The sequence below is a fragment of the Lissotriton vulgaris genome, chromosome 3_1 (genome assembly GCF_964263255.1).
Source record: "Lissotriton vulgaris chromosome 3_1, aLisVul1.2, whole genome shotgun sequence".
Lineage (NCBI taxonomy): Eukaryota > Metazoa > Chordata > Amphibia > Caudata > Salamandridae > Lissotriton > Lissotriton vulgaris.
In genome coordinates, this window is record NC_141689.1 from 986,723,087 (window position 1) to 986,741,747 (window position 18,661).

General features: G+C 46.5%; 1 protein-coding gene across 1 annotated transcript in view; it reads right to left on the reverse strand.

Annotated features, from left to right (window-relative positions):
* Positions 1 to 18,661, reverse strand: part of UHRF2 (ubiquitin like with PHD and ring finger domains 2) — a 616,766-nt gene that overhangs the window by 400,553 nt on the left and 197,552 nt on the right. The window contains exon 4 of the mRNA XM_086961356.1: positions 10,260 to 10,478. Coding sequence (XP_086817482.1) covers positions 10,260 to 10,478 — 219 coding nt within the window. The remainder of the gene's footprint in view (positions 1 to 10,259; positions 10,479 to 18,661) is intronic.

Genomic DNA, 18,661 nt, shown 5'->3' on the forward strand with positions numbered 1-18,661 from the left:
GCTCTCTTTATCAGGAGGAGTTGTCAGGGGTGCTGAAGGATTACAAGACTTCCTCTGTGCCGCTTGTGATATTACAGAGTCCTGTTTCGGCTGTTCAGTTAAAGACGCCGGACCATCCTCAGGGGCCTTGTGCTTCTTCTCCGGCGTGGCAAAACTGGAATTACCGTAGCTGGGTTTTTTATTGCCTTTAGACCCTCCTACCAGACATGGCTAACAATAGGTATTAACCGGGTCACCTTCCTATAGGGTTCCTTAAAATCATAGAGGAAGAACTCTGTTTGTACAGAAGGCATAGGTAGCTTGAACCTACTAGATGCTCTCTCCATCAGCTTGTGAAAACCTCCAATATCCACCAGGGGAGAGTCCACTGGGTCCGGACTAGGAGACGCTGGGTCCGGGATCACGTAATCATCCCTTTCCAAACCTTGGTTAGGCCCGTTATCTTCATCCTGATCCCCATCCGAGGAATCATCATGAACGTCCTGGATCACTGGAGGTATACTTGGAAGAGGTGTCTGTGGCTGAGAAAACACCTGGGATGGCATTTCCGGAGAAACCAGTATTGAAGCCGTGGGAGCAGGTATAGCCTGTGCTTGCGGGACAGAGGGAACAGGAGGCGGAGCCTGAGAAAACCTGCCCTTATAATATGCCAAGGAGATCTGCCAAGAGGGAAGAAGGAACTGACACCATCTCCTGGCCTGCGCTCTCTTGACGTCGATAAGACTGCTGGTAAGAGCATTCATGAAGATACTCGCCCTCAGAATCAGTCTCTTGGTACTTCACCAAAAACTGAGAAGGATTATGTGCATAGCCAAAAGAGTCCTGATGATCCCATCAGAATCCACTTCTTCCTCTAGTAACAGTGCGGGAGGCAAGGGGGTAACCCTCTTTGGAGATGTCATGTCAGGTGTTATCCTTTTCATGGAAATAGTAATCCTCTCCGGTACCGTCGACGATGGTGTTGTCAGAGAAAAACTCGTCGACGAGGTCGTGGACGGAAGAACTATCGTCGACGGTTGAATCGTCGACGACGCGATTGGTGTCGTCAACACTGCCGTAGACGAGACCGTCGACGCTCCTGCCGTCGTCGTCGTCATCGAACCTCTCGTCGACGACATCCTCATAGTCGTCGCTGTCGTCGTTGATACCTTCGTCGACGTCGCTGTAACCTTCGTCAACGCTCCAGTCGACGACTGCACCGTCGACGAGCCAGTCGACGGTGTAACTTTTCCCACCTGCGATTTAGAAGCCTTCGTCGACGGAGTCTTCTGCAGCGTCGTCAATGACTTGGAACCCTTCTCAGACTTCTCAGATGACAGAGAAGAGGGCTTCTTAAACGTCTTAGCAGCCTCCACCACTGCTGTAGCTGTAGATAGCCCTTCCCTCTCCTTTACACCGAGGTGAGGAGATTTACTAGGACTCCGGCTCTCAGACTCACGGAGGGCTTTTTTAAGGCCTTAACTGGACGCTCTGAAGTAGGTGAAGGGGAAGCCCTACCCCTTTGACTGACCTTCTAGATGAGGCTGTAGATGAAGAGTCCTCACTGTCACTTGACAGAGTTTCCTTCCTTGACTTTAATTTCTGGAGCCAAGTGAGGAGGCGACCCTCACTGTCCCGGAGGGTCTTCAAAGAGAAAGTGCAGCAGATCTTGCAGTTCCCAGCCTTATGATCTGGATACAGGCAATAAATGCAGTCCTTATGCCCGTCTTCCACATACAGCCTTTTCTTGCCACAGGTGGAAAAAGCCTTCAAAAGGGCTTTCTTCTCCTTGTCAGATATTTCTAGATGAAACACCTAACAATCCTGAAGAACAAAAGCTGAAAAAAAATCCTCAAATAGAGTTGAAATGAGCAAAGCTCAATGGAGACTCCCTTAGCACAACGTGCGATAGAAAATCTGAGGCTCTGAGGTTCTCTCAGGAGGGTTCTATGGGGTGAGGCTGTTCTGATTGGCTGTTGCTTAGTTTTGGTCTCTTTTGCAAAAAGAGGTGGATATGCTACAAAAGGGAATACGGACTAGGCCTTTTTCTTTCTCTTTTGTACCTACTGTTATGTTATTTTGTTACCGAGACTCCCATTCCGACAACGGGGAATGATACAAGCTATGGGAATCTATGAAAGTTCCAATACTGGGGCACCTTTGCCTTTGGAGAAGGCTTGGGGACATTTCCAAAGAAGATTTTCAGACTTACAGCTGTCTTTCACCACTAAATGGGAATAATATATGCTTGCATAAATTACACTGTATTTACAAATGTTAATAGACTGCATAGATCAGTGACAAAGGAGAGGAAGATGTATGAAGGTGAATCCAGACTTACAAGCCTCTTGACTTTGAAAGAGGCTCTTACTTACTGCAGTTATATTTTGCAAATAAAGCTCTGTACAATTGAAAAAAAAAAAGACTAGGCAGTAGACAATTTATCATTTGAACCTCTGGAACTTGGCTACCGGCATGTGAAACACAATTGGATTTACTAGCACAGGCTCATTTCCTAAGGAAATATTTTCAGACCTTTTTCTATTTTCAATTCCAGGTCATTTAGTTCCTCCAACATTATGGTGCAAATATTTTTGAGCTACTCCTCTAAGCTATTCAGACTACTTGGGAGATGATCTTATTTTTTTTCTCCTTGCATTGACAAATTAGTGGAGCTCATGGTACCCGCAGTTCAACTAAGAGGCCTTTTCTTTTGGCCATTTGTGAGGTCCCCCTTTCTTAGCCCGACTTGGCTCTGAACTGGTTTCTCTGCTCACTTTGCCACAGAGGTTGCTGGTAGCTTCTTTCGTTTCCTTTCGAGTGGGAGCCACCCAGTTGTAGCTATAGGAGCAACCGAAAAACCAGGGGAAGATTGTTGTACAACACAAAGTTGCTACTAGACCCAAAGCCAGACTTTCCCATATGGCTTCCTCCGTTGGTGGATTTGGTTGTATTGAACCCACAATCAAAGACAGCAGAGGAGCTGGTACCCTTCAAATTACCACACCTTAGTACTGCATGAATATCAACAGTTGATAAAGAGGAATGTCTTTAAGCAGCATCAAATTTGTTCTCTATACCAAACATATTCCAGATTGTATCGCCCCCATCAATGAGGACAAATAAGTAGTTCTAGACTCTTTCAATAGAGCTGAAGGGTCATTATAGCCGCATGGAGTGCTAGCTTTTATCTTCCAAATTTTGTGTAATCTGGCTACAAAACAGCAAAACATGTGCCGGTGATTGAAACGTGGTTACCTTTTATGTCCTTAATGGTAAACTCCCAGAGCCAAGAGGGGTGGCCCAGCCCAACCTCTTTTGAACATGGAAGTACCCGGGCGAGTCCTGCGTTAAAGTACAAAACAAAGCACTATATGCACTGGAGCAGATGTGCTCCGCCTCCTGCAATTGCTGGCTTATGAGCGTTGTAGGTCACTACCTTGATAGCAAACATAGCATCCAGCGCTGCAGGATAAAATCGATCACTATATGCGCTAGGGCTGGCGTGCTCCTCCTTACGCCGCCACCTGGAAGTGTTAGCTTGTGAGGTTTGTGGTCCTGCCCCCTGCCAACAAACTCTGCTTTCCACCCTGAGGGAGAGAACAAAACGCTATATGCGCTGTGGCTGATGTGCTCCTCCTCCTGCCCCCCAGGGAAGTGCAATATTTTTGAAATGGTAGCTGAGTAAAAAGGCGCACACAAACCATGCGTGCAGTAGTAACAAAACAAAAACAAATCGATACAGTAATTAAATTAAACATAGAGGATCTGGGTGCTTCAAGGTGAAGAAAACCACCAGATTTCCATCAAGAAGACAGTGTCCATAGACAAGCTTGATTACTGAGCACTCCACCACAAAAAAAGTTAAATCTTGTATAACAAGGCTTCCATGTACTTTATTCGCAAGATAGCATGATCATATCCTTGATGCAACAGTTCTTCAGAAATTAAGCTAATCTATCAACTCAATTGCACTGCAAACCAAGCATAAAAAGTTATTTCCTAATTTTGAAAGTAGCTCATATTGATTAATAAGTCTATTGTAATCCTGATGGTTTATCGGTTAATATTTCAAAGCTGAGTTATATTTCAGCTCAGAAGAAAGTCAGAGTTTCAAATTCTAATAGACAGTGGAAATACAAAGTCTTAACCGCTATAGTACAAGCAACAATACAAGTTAAAACATCAGTATTGCTTTTTTAGGTATCACTCTGGTAGTGCATATTAAAGTCAGTAGAAGTGTGATGATACACAGTATCACTGTTTATCTCCCTTCCTCCATTCCACTTTCTCTGGGTCTACTATACAACTCCACAACAGTTCAGTGGAGTTGGCTGTTGGTTTGAAGCACTATGGCAGTATTCTAAAAAGAGGACAGCACTCATGTGGGGAAACTGAGACAATAGGAAACAAGGGGCAGAGCAGAAGAAAAAACACTATAAAAATAAAGAGGGGCAACAATTACTTGCACAAGGAAAGCAGTATTTCTGACTTGATATGAAGTCCTCCTCTGCCTGAGATAGAGGATACTCCTCCAAGTCAAGTCAATAATATTTATTCGGATATTTCATTATCCATAAAAGTTCACACATAATCACGTACATGGCTTTTTTAATAAAAAATCACATTAAAAGTATACTCCTCCAATGGCTGGCCTTCGTTTAGGAAGCCAGCCAATGGAGAAGAGGGGCGGGTTTAAGCCCCACACTAAGAAACATAAGATCTCGTCGGCGAGACTGCGCAAGCGCAGCCTATGCAGGCTGAGACCAAAAAAGGACAACAACTCCACTTTGATGACAACCGTATGGCAGGCTATAAGGTACACTAGAAATATGGTAACCCGTGAATATTTTAATCTGTCCTTGACTACTTTTGGTGCAGAACAATTATGGGTTTCATCCTTCTCACAAGTCGCATTTGATAGAGTGGTTAACGGAATCAGCAAAAAAGTGTCATCATTGATGGATAGAGAGGCCCTAGCGAAAAGATCTCACGCTTGGATGGTAATTGCATCATACCGCCATCTAAAACCACAGAATTATCTAGGGGGTTTGAACGGTCTAAAAGCAAAACTTAAGTTTATGAGACTCCGGTTAGGCAATTTCCAATTTCGAAGCAATTTGCCAGTTTGGAAAAGGCTGGGCAGCTCAACATCATGTTGCCTTTGTACTTATTACACAGAAGACGTCTGTCATATAGTTGTCCAGCTTTATTGGGTGAACACAGAAGCCTGCCAAGAGAGGGTTTTAATGAATATGCCATTCGCACATGTCTTCAAGCAGTAATTGTTGGCTTAAGGGAAGAATATTTATCATTTACTTGCAAGTTTTTAAGGTTTATTGAGGTAGCGGATGGTAAACTAGCTAAATGTGTATAATAATGATTTACGATGTCTATTAGGCTATTTACCCACGCTCCTACTGAGAGGAATGAGACACACCGATAGTAATGGTTTTCCTTCATATAAACGCTTGAGTTGTTGGATTCATGGGGAATAAGCTTTATAATCCTTAATGAAGAAAGTGGGCGGAATCGATATAGGCTGGGTTACTATGGAATAATCTCTTCTTTTTAAACTTTGAACCAGTTTAAAGTGTATTTTAGGACTGTGTTACAAGGTGATTTTAAGTTTGCTGAAATGTGGTACATTAGAAGTTTATTATAAACGGAATGTCAAATTAATACTTACTTTGTTTTTTTACCATGGCCAACCAGGCTGATGATATGCAAAAATCATGGATTTCTTCTTTTATAATTAGTTTTGTAAATGATTACATGAACTCATTGGGTGTGTTTAATCCATGACTATTATAACAGAGGATCCCTGTCAGGCACGTTGCACTTTAATTAGGTTGTACAAATTTAATTGTAGATTAACCTACACTGGTGTAAATAGGACATCTAAGGCGATATGGGCTATTCAGTGCAATAAGACTTTATGAAATGGTATAACTGTAGATCGGTACTGTTAAAAATCAGTTTCTACGTAGCTGCTTTGAATATATTAGGAAGATTTTAACTGTATTTTAAGACGGTTCTTTTAAAAGGATATTTATTTATGATGTGTCATACGGTAGTGTAAGAGTGTTTACCTTTGGTAACGCATTATCTGGTAGAGACTCCAGCTGCAAATTCCTTACCTTTGAATTCCCCAGGCGTCAGGCTGGATCCGGAAACATTGGCTAAGCAATACCCCTTGCACGCGGCATGGGGTGGCTCCATTCGGCTCCGCGTGACATCGTCGGCGTCGGTTATGACGTTGCAGTACCTATATAGGCACCACTAAGGTGCGCAGACGTCGGTACTTTCCGTACTTTCCACGCCAGAAGGGCAGAGCCACGAAGTAACTGAAGTAGTCGTTTGCAAAACTAGGGCCCTGAAAAGGGGAACAACCCTAGCCCTACAATATTAGTCCGCAAAACGGGGAGGCATGGGTGAGGCTGTAAGGAATCTGCAGCTAGATAGACTCTCTACCAGACTCATACTCAGAAGCTCTGAATACCAGACTCTCCTTGCCCTGTCTGGAGCCACTAGAATGAATTGGGCCCGGTCGCTCCTGTTCTTCTTCAGAACCCTGGGTAGGAGTGGTATTGGCAGAAAGGCGTACAACAGGCCTGAGCACCACTTGCAGAAGTGTTGCAGAGCCATAGTCGCCTTGGAAACTCCAGCATGCAGTACTGCTGACACTGGGCGTTCTCTTGGAGCAACTTTAAATGATCCTCCGTCCGCCGTTCCTGAGTTGGCAGGAGGAAAAGAAAGGAAAGGTAGAGAATAGCCCTCCTTGACGATCTGAAGGACTCACTTGTCCAATGTTCTGAATCTACAGTGGGGGAGATTATGATGAATTCTCCCACCAACAGGAGTAGTGTGGTCCTGCAGAATCAGCCTAGAAGTGCTTGGAGGCTGCGGCTGCTGGGGGCAGTGTGGTAGACTACTTTTGGCCTCCATTCCGAGATCGGAATGCACTGCGTCCACGTCTACGCATGGCTTGGGAAGTCTGTGAGGGAAGGTGGCTGGGATAGGGCTGACGCGGCTGGAAACCGCTTCCGTAGCCACGAAAATGGTGAAAGGAAAACTGGCCAGGAGGAGTGGAGGAAAGGCCCAATGATCTGGCCGTAGCACGAGAGTCCTTGAACCTGACCAGGCAGAGTCTGCCTGTTCCCCAAGAAGGCTGGTTTCATCAAAGGGCATGTCCATCAAATTGGCTTGGACATCGCCAGAGAAGCCAGTGGTATGAAGTCAGGTGTGGCATCTCAGGACCTTAATGGCACAGTATCCTGTTTTGAGCCACATAATGGCAGCCTATGGGGCTTGTCTGTCCATGTCCTCCTCTCTATCATTCCAGAGGGTTTTTGCTGCTGAGGCAAGGGAAATCTGGACAGGCTTTGCTGTGTGTGGATTTGTTTGGTGGAATTTCTAGTTGAAGTACTGGACAGTGTGGCCTGGTTATAGGCTGCATTATCTGTCTTTAAATTCTCTCTTAAGTGTCTGTGCAGTTCTGCATTTTTTCGACACTTTAAGAGATTATTTTTGATTGCTCCGGGGTCCACGCACATGGGCGGGACTATTCACTAGATTATGACTATACACAGAGATCCCCTACTACAGAACTTTGGGTCGATTTTAGTTTCGAGTGCAAAGTGGAACTTTGGGTCGACCAGAGCTGGGCGATGGCGGCGTGCAATAGTCCTATTCACAGGAGCCCCTGTGCTAGGTTTGGACCAAGTTCCTAGAAGGACGTCCGTAACTGCCTTATTAAAGGGCAACAGGGGTTCGGAAGTAGAAGTGGAAGCCCCAGGTTGAAGCACCTCAGTCAGGAGCTAAGTCCCAACCTGCACCGAGGGCAGCTCCAGTCAGAGGACCTCTGCTTCCCTATTTACCACCATGGCATAGGACACCCCCTCCTCCGTAGCCACCATAGGAGGAGAGAGCATGTCATTATCTGGGCGAGTATCCATACCACTGGCCTCCCCAAGCTCCCCATACTAGTCCAAATTCTCTTCCTGAGTTTCAATAGGGTCCCCAGACCCCTACAATTCCTCTCCTAGGCCTAGCACATCTTCAAAGTACTCAGGCGACAACATAGAACCTCTGGCTTCTGTCGATGTCAGAATCAGCGGTGGTTGGTGCCGTTCCAGCTCAGTGTCATCAGGGATGAGTATGAGGCTTGAGCTACCGACGGGCATTGGTGACGTCACAGGCATCAACTTCGTGTTAGATGCCGGGGAAGGTCGCATTGGCACGACAAGCGTCGAACCGGATCCGGGATCTGATCCGTGAGGCCATGTGGCAAGTGCCAACTGTGTCGAACCCAATGGGGCCCTTCTGACCTCCTGGGGCCAAAGGCTCGCCAGCGGGGTCGTTACGCTCAAATACGCAGCAAAAGGCCTTGTAAAAACTCTTTATTTGAGCAGGAATCGCTCCGGCTCCCAGAAGGAGGGGGAGGCACAAAGTCAACTCTGGCTTCGGCTCCGCAGAACCGGACCTAGAGCGTTGGTGCTCCTTACCTCTCTTGAGGACGGATGCCAGTTGAGGGGAAGACAAAGTCCACTTGGACTTCTTCTTCTTGTGCCTCTTCCCTGACAATCCGAACACAACTTTGTATCGTGGTCGCGCTCAAGACATTAAAGACATATGCAGCGCAGTGGGGAATCGGTAACCAACATCATGCAGGAACAAGTCCTGCATGATTTGAAATTGCATTCCTCAAAGACATCCCTCGCACACGAAGTGGGATTCCCCAAAATTTCGACAAAACTTGAGAAAAATCCTGCCAAAAAGCAGCAGAGGGGTAGCTCTTCTTAGATCGGCGCTTGACTGGCGTGGGAAAAAAAGAACTGACGTCCACGCGTCTGTGTGGCGGCTTTGTAGGCACTGCGACATTATACCCAACGCCGACGTCACGCGGAGCCCAATGGAGCCACCTAATGCCACCCGCAAGGGCTATTGCTCAGCAAAAGTTTCTGGATCCAGTCTGACGTCTGGGAAAATTCAATGGTAAGGAATCTGCAGCTAGAAGTCTTGATCAGATTGTTTTATCACTAGGGTCCACTGAAATTAGCTTTTCGCTCATGCTCGCCATTAAAGCCGCTATAGCCTATAAGCCAATACTTACTGTGTATTCCAAAAAGAGGACGAGGAGCATAGAACGTAACATCTGTTCTGGGGCAGCAGTTGGAGGAGGACTGGACAAGAGAGGACACAGTCTTGCTTACTCCAGTAAATTATATACTCACTTACCTGCATGTTGTAGTCATCTCTACATTCCCTCCAGATACTTGTAAAGTTTCAATAGAGACACACTGTGTCATTTAGACCCAGGAAGGTGGCCACTGGTTGCCACGTCAGTGGAGGTCATCTATTCAACTCCCCTAGTGAAGTACAGAGATCCATATCAGGCAGGTGAGGATCGTTTGGCATTCAGTTCAGCTGGTGTGGCGTTTCCACTGAAGGCATTCAACTCTTCTGAGTAGGAGCCCTGTTTGCTACACAAGTTAGCTATTTTTGTTTCAGGAAACAAATTCACAAAGCGGGAGCTTGTTTTCTTGAAAACAAAGAGCAGTGGCCTAATGCACAGGGAGTTTTCTCCCTGTATGTGGGGGCCATTGCGAATATTTCCTGCCCAGGACCACCATGCCTTGCACAGTGGTCCCGGACAGGGAAAACTAGTGATGGTAGCCACTTTAGACAGGTCTGGGTAACTTTAATTTTAACCTGACGGCCCTGCCAGGTCACAAGTTTATGCCTGCTGAGTAAGCAGAGACTCTAACAGTTTAAACCTAGCACTTCCTATAACTCTAAATGAAGCGGGAAAAACACAAATATGGCAAGGTGGAGACAAGGCTGATTAACAACTTTGCTCCAGCTCCAACAATTCTAAAAGTCCCCCTTCAGTGTGAAGAGGCATCTTCAGTTTGATTAACTGATCCTCAGCATTGCTGTTAAAGTGAGGGATAATCTTTTCACCTTCAGAAAAAATATATTGCTTATATCCTTCTCTGCTTTCTAATTAGTCATAAGTGATTAGCATTTGCCGCAGGCCTGCTTTCATTAACTTAAAAAAAAAAAACATTTATGCTTCAAATATAACATTTTACCAATACTTTATTTTGACAGTGTTTTGGCTAGTACACAATTAGCTTTTTTAGACATTTGTACATTTCCTGAAATGAACTCCAATTAAAGTGATATGGATGATAATAAAATACTTTAGAATTTTATTACATTAGGAAAGAAGTAAAACAACAAATCTCAATATTAAACAGAGAAAACAACCTTACCTCAGGAAAATTCTGGCATGCACCTCTTTGTTAGTCCTCGAGAATACGTTCAAAGCTGTTATTTGGGCATCATACCAGAATCCTCTCTCCTCTGGACTCTCAGCATTGTAGTTCGCCATCACAACATCTCCCACTTTGAGTTCACTCCATTTCAGAATAGTTCTTGCTCGTGGGCGAAGGTTGCGGGAAGACATTTCTATAACACCACTCTCTGGATATCTTCAAATAAAGATAAAGGGGAAAGAGAACGGTTACTGAAATCTATTGTGTCTGCATGAAGCAACACTGAAAACAAAACCATACATGTCAAAAAGGGCAGAAATCTATAAATATCCACTGAAAACACAAATTTATTTGCAAAAATTTCATGTTTGGCTTTAGCCTTCTCAGTTACAGTATTTCAATGATAAACTGATATTGTAAAAATTAACAGCCTTCTTGAGTGGTAACAGAGAAGATTATGAACCAAATGTGACCTTTCGCTCAAGACTGAGGCAAACCTTGATCACAGAGCGATAACGTAAAGTTTTATTCCCAGCCCCTTTCACAAAGTTGTTCCTAGATAATAAATAATTAATTATCATATTTTGTAATTATTAATACAGTTTAAGAAATGGAAGAATAGATGTTCTTTTCATCTGAAACAAATGTTTGTGTTATTCTAAACATGCTCAGTTGAAACATATTGTTCGCAAGCTACATCTAAACACAGGACGTAACCTTTCCTGATGAGAAAAAATATCCACGGGGGTGGGCGTGGCCTGGTGCCAAGGAAGATGGCCGCCTGAAGGTAGAGCTCTGCCGGGTCTGAACCCTTAAAACCCTTAAAATCCATTATTATCCGGCAGGAGTGACCCAGACATAATCACAGCATTTGCGAAATGACACCGGACCAGATCGCTACAAAATCGGGCCCGTGGAAGGACGTTTTGGGACTGCTCCGTAACACTGAGACGCTGCCACGACTGCCAGGTAAGGCCGTGCGCGGTCTGGAAGTAAACCCCTCGGCCGCCTCCCAGCTCACTCTGCACGGAGGCCCATTCTGCCATGACTTTACTGGCGCTGCCCTCTCGTTCACTCGCTCCACGTCTCCCTCGGCAACGCCTGGCAACCGGTTACCTTCTGCACCGGGAGCCTGCCCGAGTCTCGACAGCCACCCTGGGGGAGCAGAGGCACGCATCATCGAATCCCTGGAAGCCGCTCTCAGCACTGCGGGACACTGGATAAGAGGGGCTGATTGTGGCTCACGCTCTAACGCAAAATCGGAGCTGCACAGCTGGGATCAGCGACACGACCAGCACTCGCTCACCCAGCTGGGACATATTGAGATACTTATAGGGAAAACACAGCATACTCGGACTAGAGACACTATACCTCCGCTGAGCGGGGCGGAACTATGCGCCCTCACAATGAAGCCCAAGGGCAGCAAAGTAGTGCAAACGAATAAGCTTGATAAATATGAGGTCCCAAAACAAGCCCCCATAGAAGAGGGAGCCAGGGTGGACAAACTGGAGACGCCGAGCCATCTCTTCCATCCATAATGGTGGCCATCCAGGTGCTGGGTGCCACACTCGAAACTAAAATCGACAACGTTTCAATCGAAATGAACCTGCTGAGAGCCGATATGAATAAAACCTCAGACAGAGTCAAGGTCAACGAAGCGAACGTTCTGGAGCTTCAAACCTCCACGAAAAAGCTCAAGGAGCAGGTACAGCGACTAGTTCACCAGCACCGCCAGATGGCTCTAAGCCTCGAAGATCAGGAGGGGAGAGCCCGCCGAAACAACATAAGAGTGGTCGGGGTGCCAGAGGGCTTAGAGGGGCCCGAGTATGGACCTCTTCCTGGAGGACTTAATCCTCAAATACCTTAAACCGAAACGGCTTTCCTCCTTATTCACAATTGAGTGGGCACACCGGGCCCCAAGTCCCAGGCCCAAACCTGGGGCAGCCCCAGCACTATAATCGCAAAAATTCACATCTATACGGACCGTGACGCAATCCTACAGGCAGCTCGAACACAAGGAGACCTACAAAACGAAAATGCAATAGTCCGATTCTTCCCTGACTTCACGCTTAAGGTCCAACAGGAATGGCGTTCCTTCGACGGGGTCAAGAAAGTGCTCAGAGAAAGAGGAATCAAATACATGATCTTTTTCCCCGCAAAGCTCAAAATCATAGCAGACGGAAAAACACTTTTTTTCACGACTCCACCGGAGGTGCAGGATTAGTTGGACAGCGTGGCCATGCAGAGAACAGCGGTGACCACAGGCGACAACTGGAGAGAAACCCGCATTCATTCACCGGGCTCGGCGGATGGCCGATCAGACATAGACAGGCGGAGTCAGTGTTCCTGAAGATCGAGGTCCAGTAGCCCGAGGACACTAGTGGCTCAAATAGACAAAGCAAACCGAAATTTGTGGTGTTGGACTCATGGATCTGCCTCAACAAACTGTAATGGATAAAACTTTCCTATGAGAAGGTGGGCGGGGGATATGTCATGAGGCGCTGGTTCGGCAAGAGTCTGGGGTCCTCAACCTGACATCTTTCTCGAAGGGTGGGGGTAGGCGCCTGGCGGCCAGAGTTGATACTAGCTCATATTCCCTCATAACCGTTTACTTGTTCCCAGGGTGATAGGCACTCTGCTAGTTGGGGATGTGGGTAGTTTTAAACCTATGTGGCAGGGCAGCAGGGAGGGGGTTTGGCATCGGGGGGGTTATATTTTCAGTCTTACTGTAATTTTCTTTCATTAAAGTTGTGAAGGGATGGGGTGATTATTCGTCATGCAGGAAATGACATTTCATGATTTGGTTGTGTTACGTGACTCGCGGGTTTGACAGATCTTTTCTTTGTAAAAGTGAATATGCAGTGGGATAAGAGTCTAAAACTCATCAGTTGGAACGTCAACGGGCTGGGGGACAAGGTGAAAAGAAGCATAGTGCCCCCAACACATAAAGCGCCACTCCCCGAATGTCGCATTACTCCAAGAGACACACCTAATCGGTAACAACTGTAAGGCACTAAATAGATGGGGATACACACTGGTGGCACACGCTGGCTTCACTTCCGGCTCTCGAGGGGTAGGCTTCCTACTCAAACGTACCTTCCCGCTCAGCATCAAACACACCTGGACAAACCCACTGGGGCGCTACGCGGCGGTCTCGGGACACTGGGAAGGGCAAACCCTTACGCTACTAGTGGTATACATGCCACCAGGTCACCAAACACAATCATATAAGGATCTATGGACATTCGTACTCTCCCTTCCTTAGGGGCAACTCATACTGGGTGGATATTTTAATGCAGTTGTATCGGGCATGCTCGACCGACACCCGCCCCGAGACATTAGCACTGGGCACAATTGGCTCTCCAACTTCATTGAGGCTTTTGGCCTCACGGATCTCTGGAGAATGCGCCATCCTGACCTCCAACAATACACTTTCTTCTCGGGGTCTCATCACACATTCTCTAGAATAGACTACATCCTCAAACCTATACAACAAAATATGATCACGCAAGAAATCAAGCACCTGGCAAGGGACATTTCTGATCATTCCCCCACTGTGGGTCCACCTAACCATTGGGGAAAAAGGGTAGGCTGTGTAGCACCCATCAACCCATGGTATCACCGCAACCGAGAAATCAAAGCTGCGCTCACCCACACCTTTGATCAATATTTCCAAGAAAACGAAGGCACAGTTGTCTACCCTACTACCCTATGGGAAGCGTTTAAAACAGTAATCAGGGGACACACCCTCTCAGCCATAGCTGGGCTGCGCAAGGTAAAAAATAAACAGATGGTTACTATCGAACATGACCTCCTTTGCTTCGAGGAGGCAGCAAAGACGGTGACGACCAAGCTGCTCTCCACAGAATGCAGGTCAAGGAAGCAGAGTACAAAGCACTGGCAACGGAAGCTGCCAAAACCATAGCGAGAGACAGGGAGGGATGCCTATACGACCAAGGAGATAAAGCGGGCAAACTAATTGCCTGGTTAGACAAAAGAGAAAGGGCGAAGAGGCTAGTGCCATAGCTTAAAGGCAGTGCGGGTACTGTGTTGACGGAACCCCACGATATAGTACACAAGTTTGTCACACACTTCGCACAAGTGTACCAGAGTGGTTCGGAACTTCCGGAGGAGGACTCCTCCACACTGCTTGCAGACATCCCATTGGCCGTCCTCATCAACTCCAAAAGAGAGACATTAGAAAGTGCACTTACCAATGACGAGCTAGCTACGGTGATCAGAGATCTACGGCCAGGAAAGCCTTGGGCCCAAACGGTCGGCCCATTGAGCTATACAAACTCAAGCCCTACAAACTGGCCCCCTATCTGAAAAACATGTTCGAAGATAGTAATACTCCCACAGGACAAACGTATTGCCACACTAGTGGCCATACCTAAAGCAGGGAAACCAAAAGACGAATGTACCTCATATAGACCCATTTCCTTATTAAATGCGGAGCCCAAAATACTTGCAAAGCTACTGGCAAAAGGCAAGTAATAGACAAACTAGTTCACCCCGACCAATCGGGCTTTATGCCACATCAAAACACTGCAGTTCATTTGCGAAGACTTCATGGAGTATTAGGGCGTCATGCCACCATCCAAGAAGACGCCATTGTGGTATCGTTAGACGCAACAATAGCGTTCGACACACTCAAATGGGCATATCTGATGGCTGTCCTTAAAAAGTTGGGCTTCGGACCCAATTTTATTGGATTAGGGCGGCTCCTTTACACAGAACCATTGGCACAGGTGGTAGTAAACAACAAAATCTCAAAACATATTGCTCTCGGCAGGGGGATGCAGCAGGGGTGTCCCCTCTCGCCCCTACTTTATTGCTCTTTCCCTCGAACCGCTTGCAGGCTGGATACGGAGCGATCCTTTCATCAGGGGATTTAGATGGGCCAAAGAATGGGAAGATCGAACCTCATTATACGCAGACGACATCCTCCTATATCTTGCCTCCCCTCGGAAGTCACTCAGGGTGGTCCTAGATATTTTCACATGTTTCGGGAGAAACTCTGGTTATAGAATTAACTGGAGCTAATCGTGTTATACATTTTGCACGGTGACCCCCCCACAGTACCTAAAGACTGACCAATTCAAACAGTAACGGACGGATTCAAATACCTAGGTATCATAACAGATGCTAAGATCTGCTATGAAGGAAATCTCCTCCCACCCCTACAGAAGTTCAAGCGAGACACAGCCACTTTCATTACTGGGACGGGCAGCCCTCTTTAAAATGATGGCATTGCCCAGTTTCCTTTACGCCCTCCAGAACTTCCCAGACCCAGATCCACCGGGATTTTTTGAAGACATCGAAACTACTCAAAGAGGCCTACTGTGAGACAGTAAACCGCGTATATCACTCCACAAACTGACGTTAGGATGGTAAGATGGAGGTATAGCACTCCCGGATATAAAAAAATATTACTGGGCGGCACACCTCTCAGCCATAAACCAGTGCACTTACCACAGTGGGGACGACCCGGGTTACAAGATGGACAAATGGGTACTCCCAGGCAGTAGCTTCACAAGGGCGCTTTATTCCAGACCCAACAAACATTCCCTGACAGGACTCAGACACCATTCAGTTCAGCTCTGGCACACGGCAAACCGCAGCCTAGGGTGGGCCAAAAAACTCACACTTGCCACTCCACTATGGGACTCCGAATGCCTGGGTACACTGGGTCGAACTAAGGGGTTTGACAACTGGGACCTAATAGGACTCTCCCGAATTGGGGACCTATGGGGGCAAAGCGGAATGGTCTCATTTGCTTCGCTACAGCAGACACATGAGTTAGCCGGATCGGAATACTTTAGATACATGCAGGTCAGACACTCCCTCCAAGCTAACATCCTGGGGGGTCCCTCCTCTAGAAGACAGACTGCCCGATGGATACCTGCCGGAAAAAGCTATCTCCCTCAAATACAAAAAGCTAATACACAACACTCCGGATCCTCTAACATCATTGAGGGAGGGAGAAATGGGGGCGGGGCGGCCTGGAATTGGACGATGAGGAATGGCAGGAAGTATTCTCCTCACCGAAGGAGGTCGCCATTTCAGCAAAACTGAGGCTGATCCAATTAAAGATCTTACATCGGGTTTATCTCTCCGGTCCTAGACTGGTACTGATGGGCAGGAGCGAAGAGGGCTGTGTAAAAGGCATTGCGGCCTAGAAGGGTCCTTTCTACACATTATCTGGGAATGTCCACTAATCTGCACCTATTGGGGTAACGTTCATGAATGTATGAGTGAAGTATGGGGGGTGGAAATTCGGCTTGGAGCCAAAATGTGTCTCCTGACCGTTTAGGAGCCCACGGACTTGAACACCAAGGGCAAACTCTGGACAACGCTTGGCCAGATGGTATCTAAGCCTAATAGCGCCCATCTGTGGGGAGCAACAACACCGCCAACACTGAACGCCTGGAAGAAAGATATGGACTGGTGTATGGTACGGGAGAAAACGGTATATGTAGCAGGTGGTTGTCCCCAAAAAGGATAGCGCTCTGGACTAAATTTATATTTATTGTGGTAGTATATGTGAGCCCCCACATTGACACCTTGATATATATATATATATATATATATATATATATATATATATATACATACATACAACTACAATCCTGTTCTACCCCACTGAGAATGTACGAAATAACTGCTTGATTTGCGAATCTGTGACACAGCTGTAATTAATGATTTACTGTATACAATGACCAATCTACCTGAACTGTTTAATAAAAAGAATTATAAAAAATGTTTTAAAAATATCCACAGACACACTACTTAATTGCATCTCAAGCTTTTGGTACTCTGAATGGTCAAGGGGCTTGGTAGGCTGTTTTTTTACTCACCATGCCAGGCAAGTCAAAGGCATTATGGTCAGCTGAACGCAACATTGCAATAGTGTCATGACGTACATCCAGCAGGTATAATTCAAACTTCATTTCGTTAAAATTAGGGCCCTGGGCGGAGGGGGTGTTCTTTGCCTATGATTGTATGACATGTTTATCCCTCTTCTATGTTCATGCAGATTCATTGCACCATCAGGATTCAAGCAAACCGGGCCGAAGACGGCTGTAATGCCAGAAACCGGTCCCCGGGATCTTGTTTCCTTCCCAGTGTAAGAATTGGCTTTTGTAGTTTGGTTTGCCCTGTTCCCATCATGCACTGGGACAGGAACAGACTAATTTGCATACAGCCAGGTTCTGAAACTGGGATGGTGCAGTGAGCTAAAAAACAGTGTTGGATCTAGCCCTGATCTCTTGACTGGGTGAGAGCTTTCTGCTTAATTCAGAGACTCTGTCCCTCACCACCCCTTGTTGTAAATATTTTTGTCCACCCTAAGCGTGGAAGGATATTCTCAGATGTGAGACCCTTGCTCATTGCACCATCAGGATTCAAGCAAACCGGGCCGAAGACGGCTGTAATGCCAGAAACCGGTCCCCGGGAGCTTGTTTCCTTCCCAGTGTAAGAATTGGCTTTTGTAGTTTGGTTTGCCCTGTTCCCATCATGCACTGGGACAGGAACAGACTAATTTGCATACAGCCAGGTTCTGAAACTGGGATGGTGCAGTGAGCTAAAAAACGGTGTTGGATCTAGCCCTAATCTCTTGACTGGGTCTGTCCCTCACCACCCCTTGTTGTAAATATTTTTGTCCACCCTAAGCGTGGAAGGGTATTCTCAGATGTGAGACCCTTGCTCATTGCACCATCAGGATTCAAGCAAACCGGGCCGAAGACGGCTGTAATGCCAGAAACCGGTCCCCGGGAGCTTGTTTCCTTCCCAGTGTAAGAATTGGCTTTTGTAGTTTGGTTTGCCCTGTTCCCATCATGCACTGGGACAGGAACAGACTAATTTGCATACAGCCAGGTTCTGAAACTGGGATGGTGCAGTGAGCTAAAAAACGGTGTTGGATCTAGCCCTGATCTCTTGACTGGGTGAGAGCTTTCTGCTTAATTCAGAGACTCTGTCCCTCACCACCCCTTGTTGTAAATATTTTTGTCCACCCTAAGCGTGGAAGGGTATTCTCAGATGTGAGACCCTTGCTCATTGCACCATCAGGATTCAAGCAAACCGGGCCGAAGACGGCTGTAATGCCAGAAACCGGTCCCCGGGAGCTTGTTTCCTTCCCAGTGTAAGAATTGGCTTTTGTAGTTTGGTTTGCCCTGTTCCCATCACGCACTGGGACAGGAACAGACTAATTTGCATACAGCCAGGTTCTGAAACTGGGATGGTGCAGTGAGCTAAAAAACGGTGTTGGATCCAGCCCTGATCTCTTGACTGGGTGAGAGCTTTCTGCTTAATTCAGAGACTCTGTCCCTCACCACCCCTTGTTGTAAATATGGCCTGTGGAAGTGGCATTCTCTCATTTAAAGAAAAGTTTAGGTATC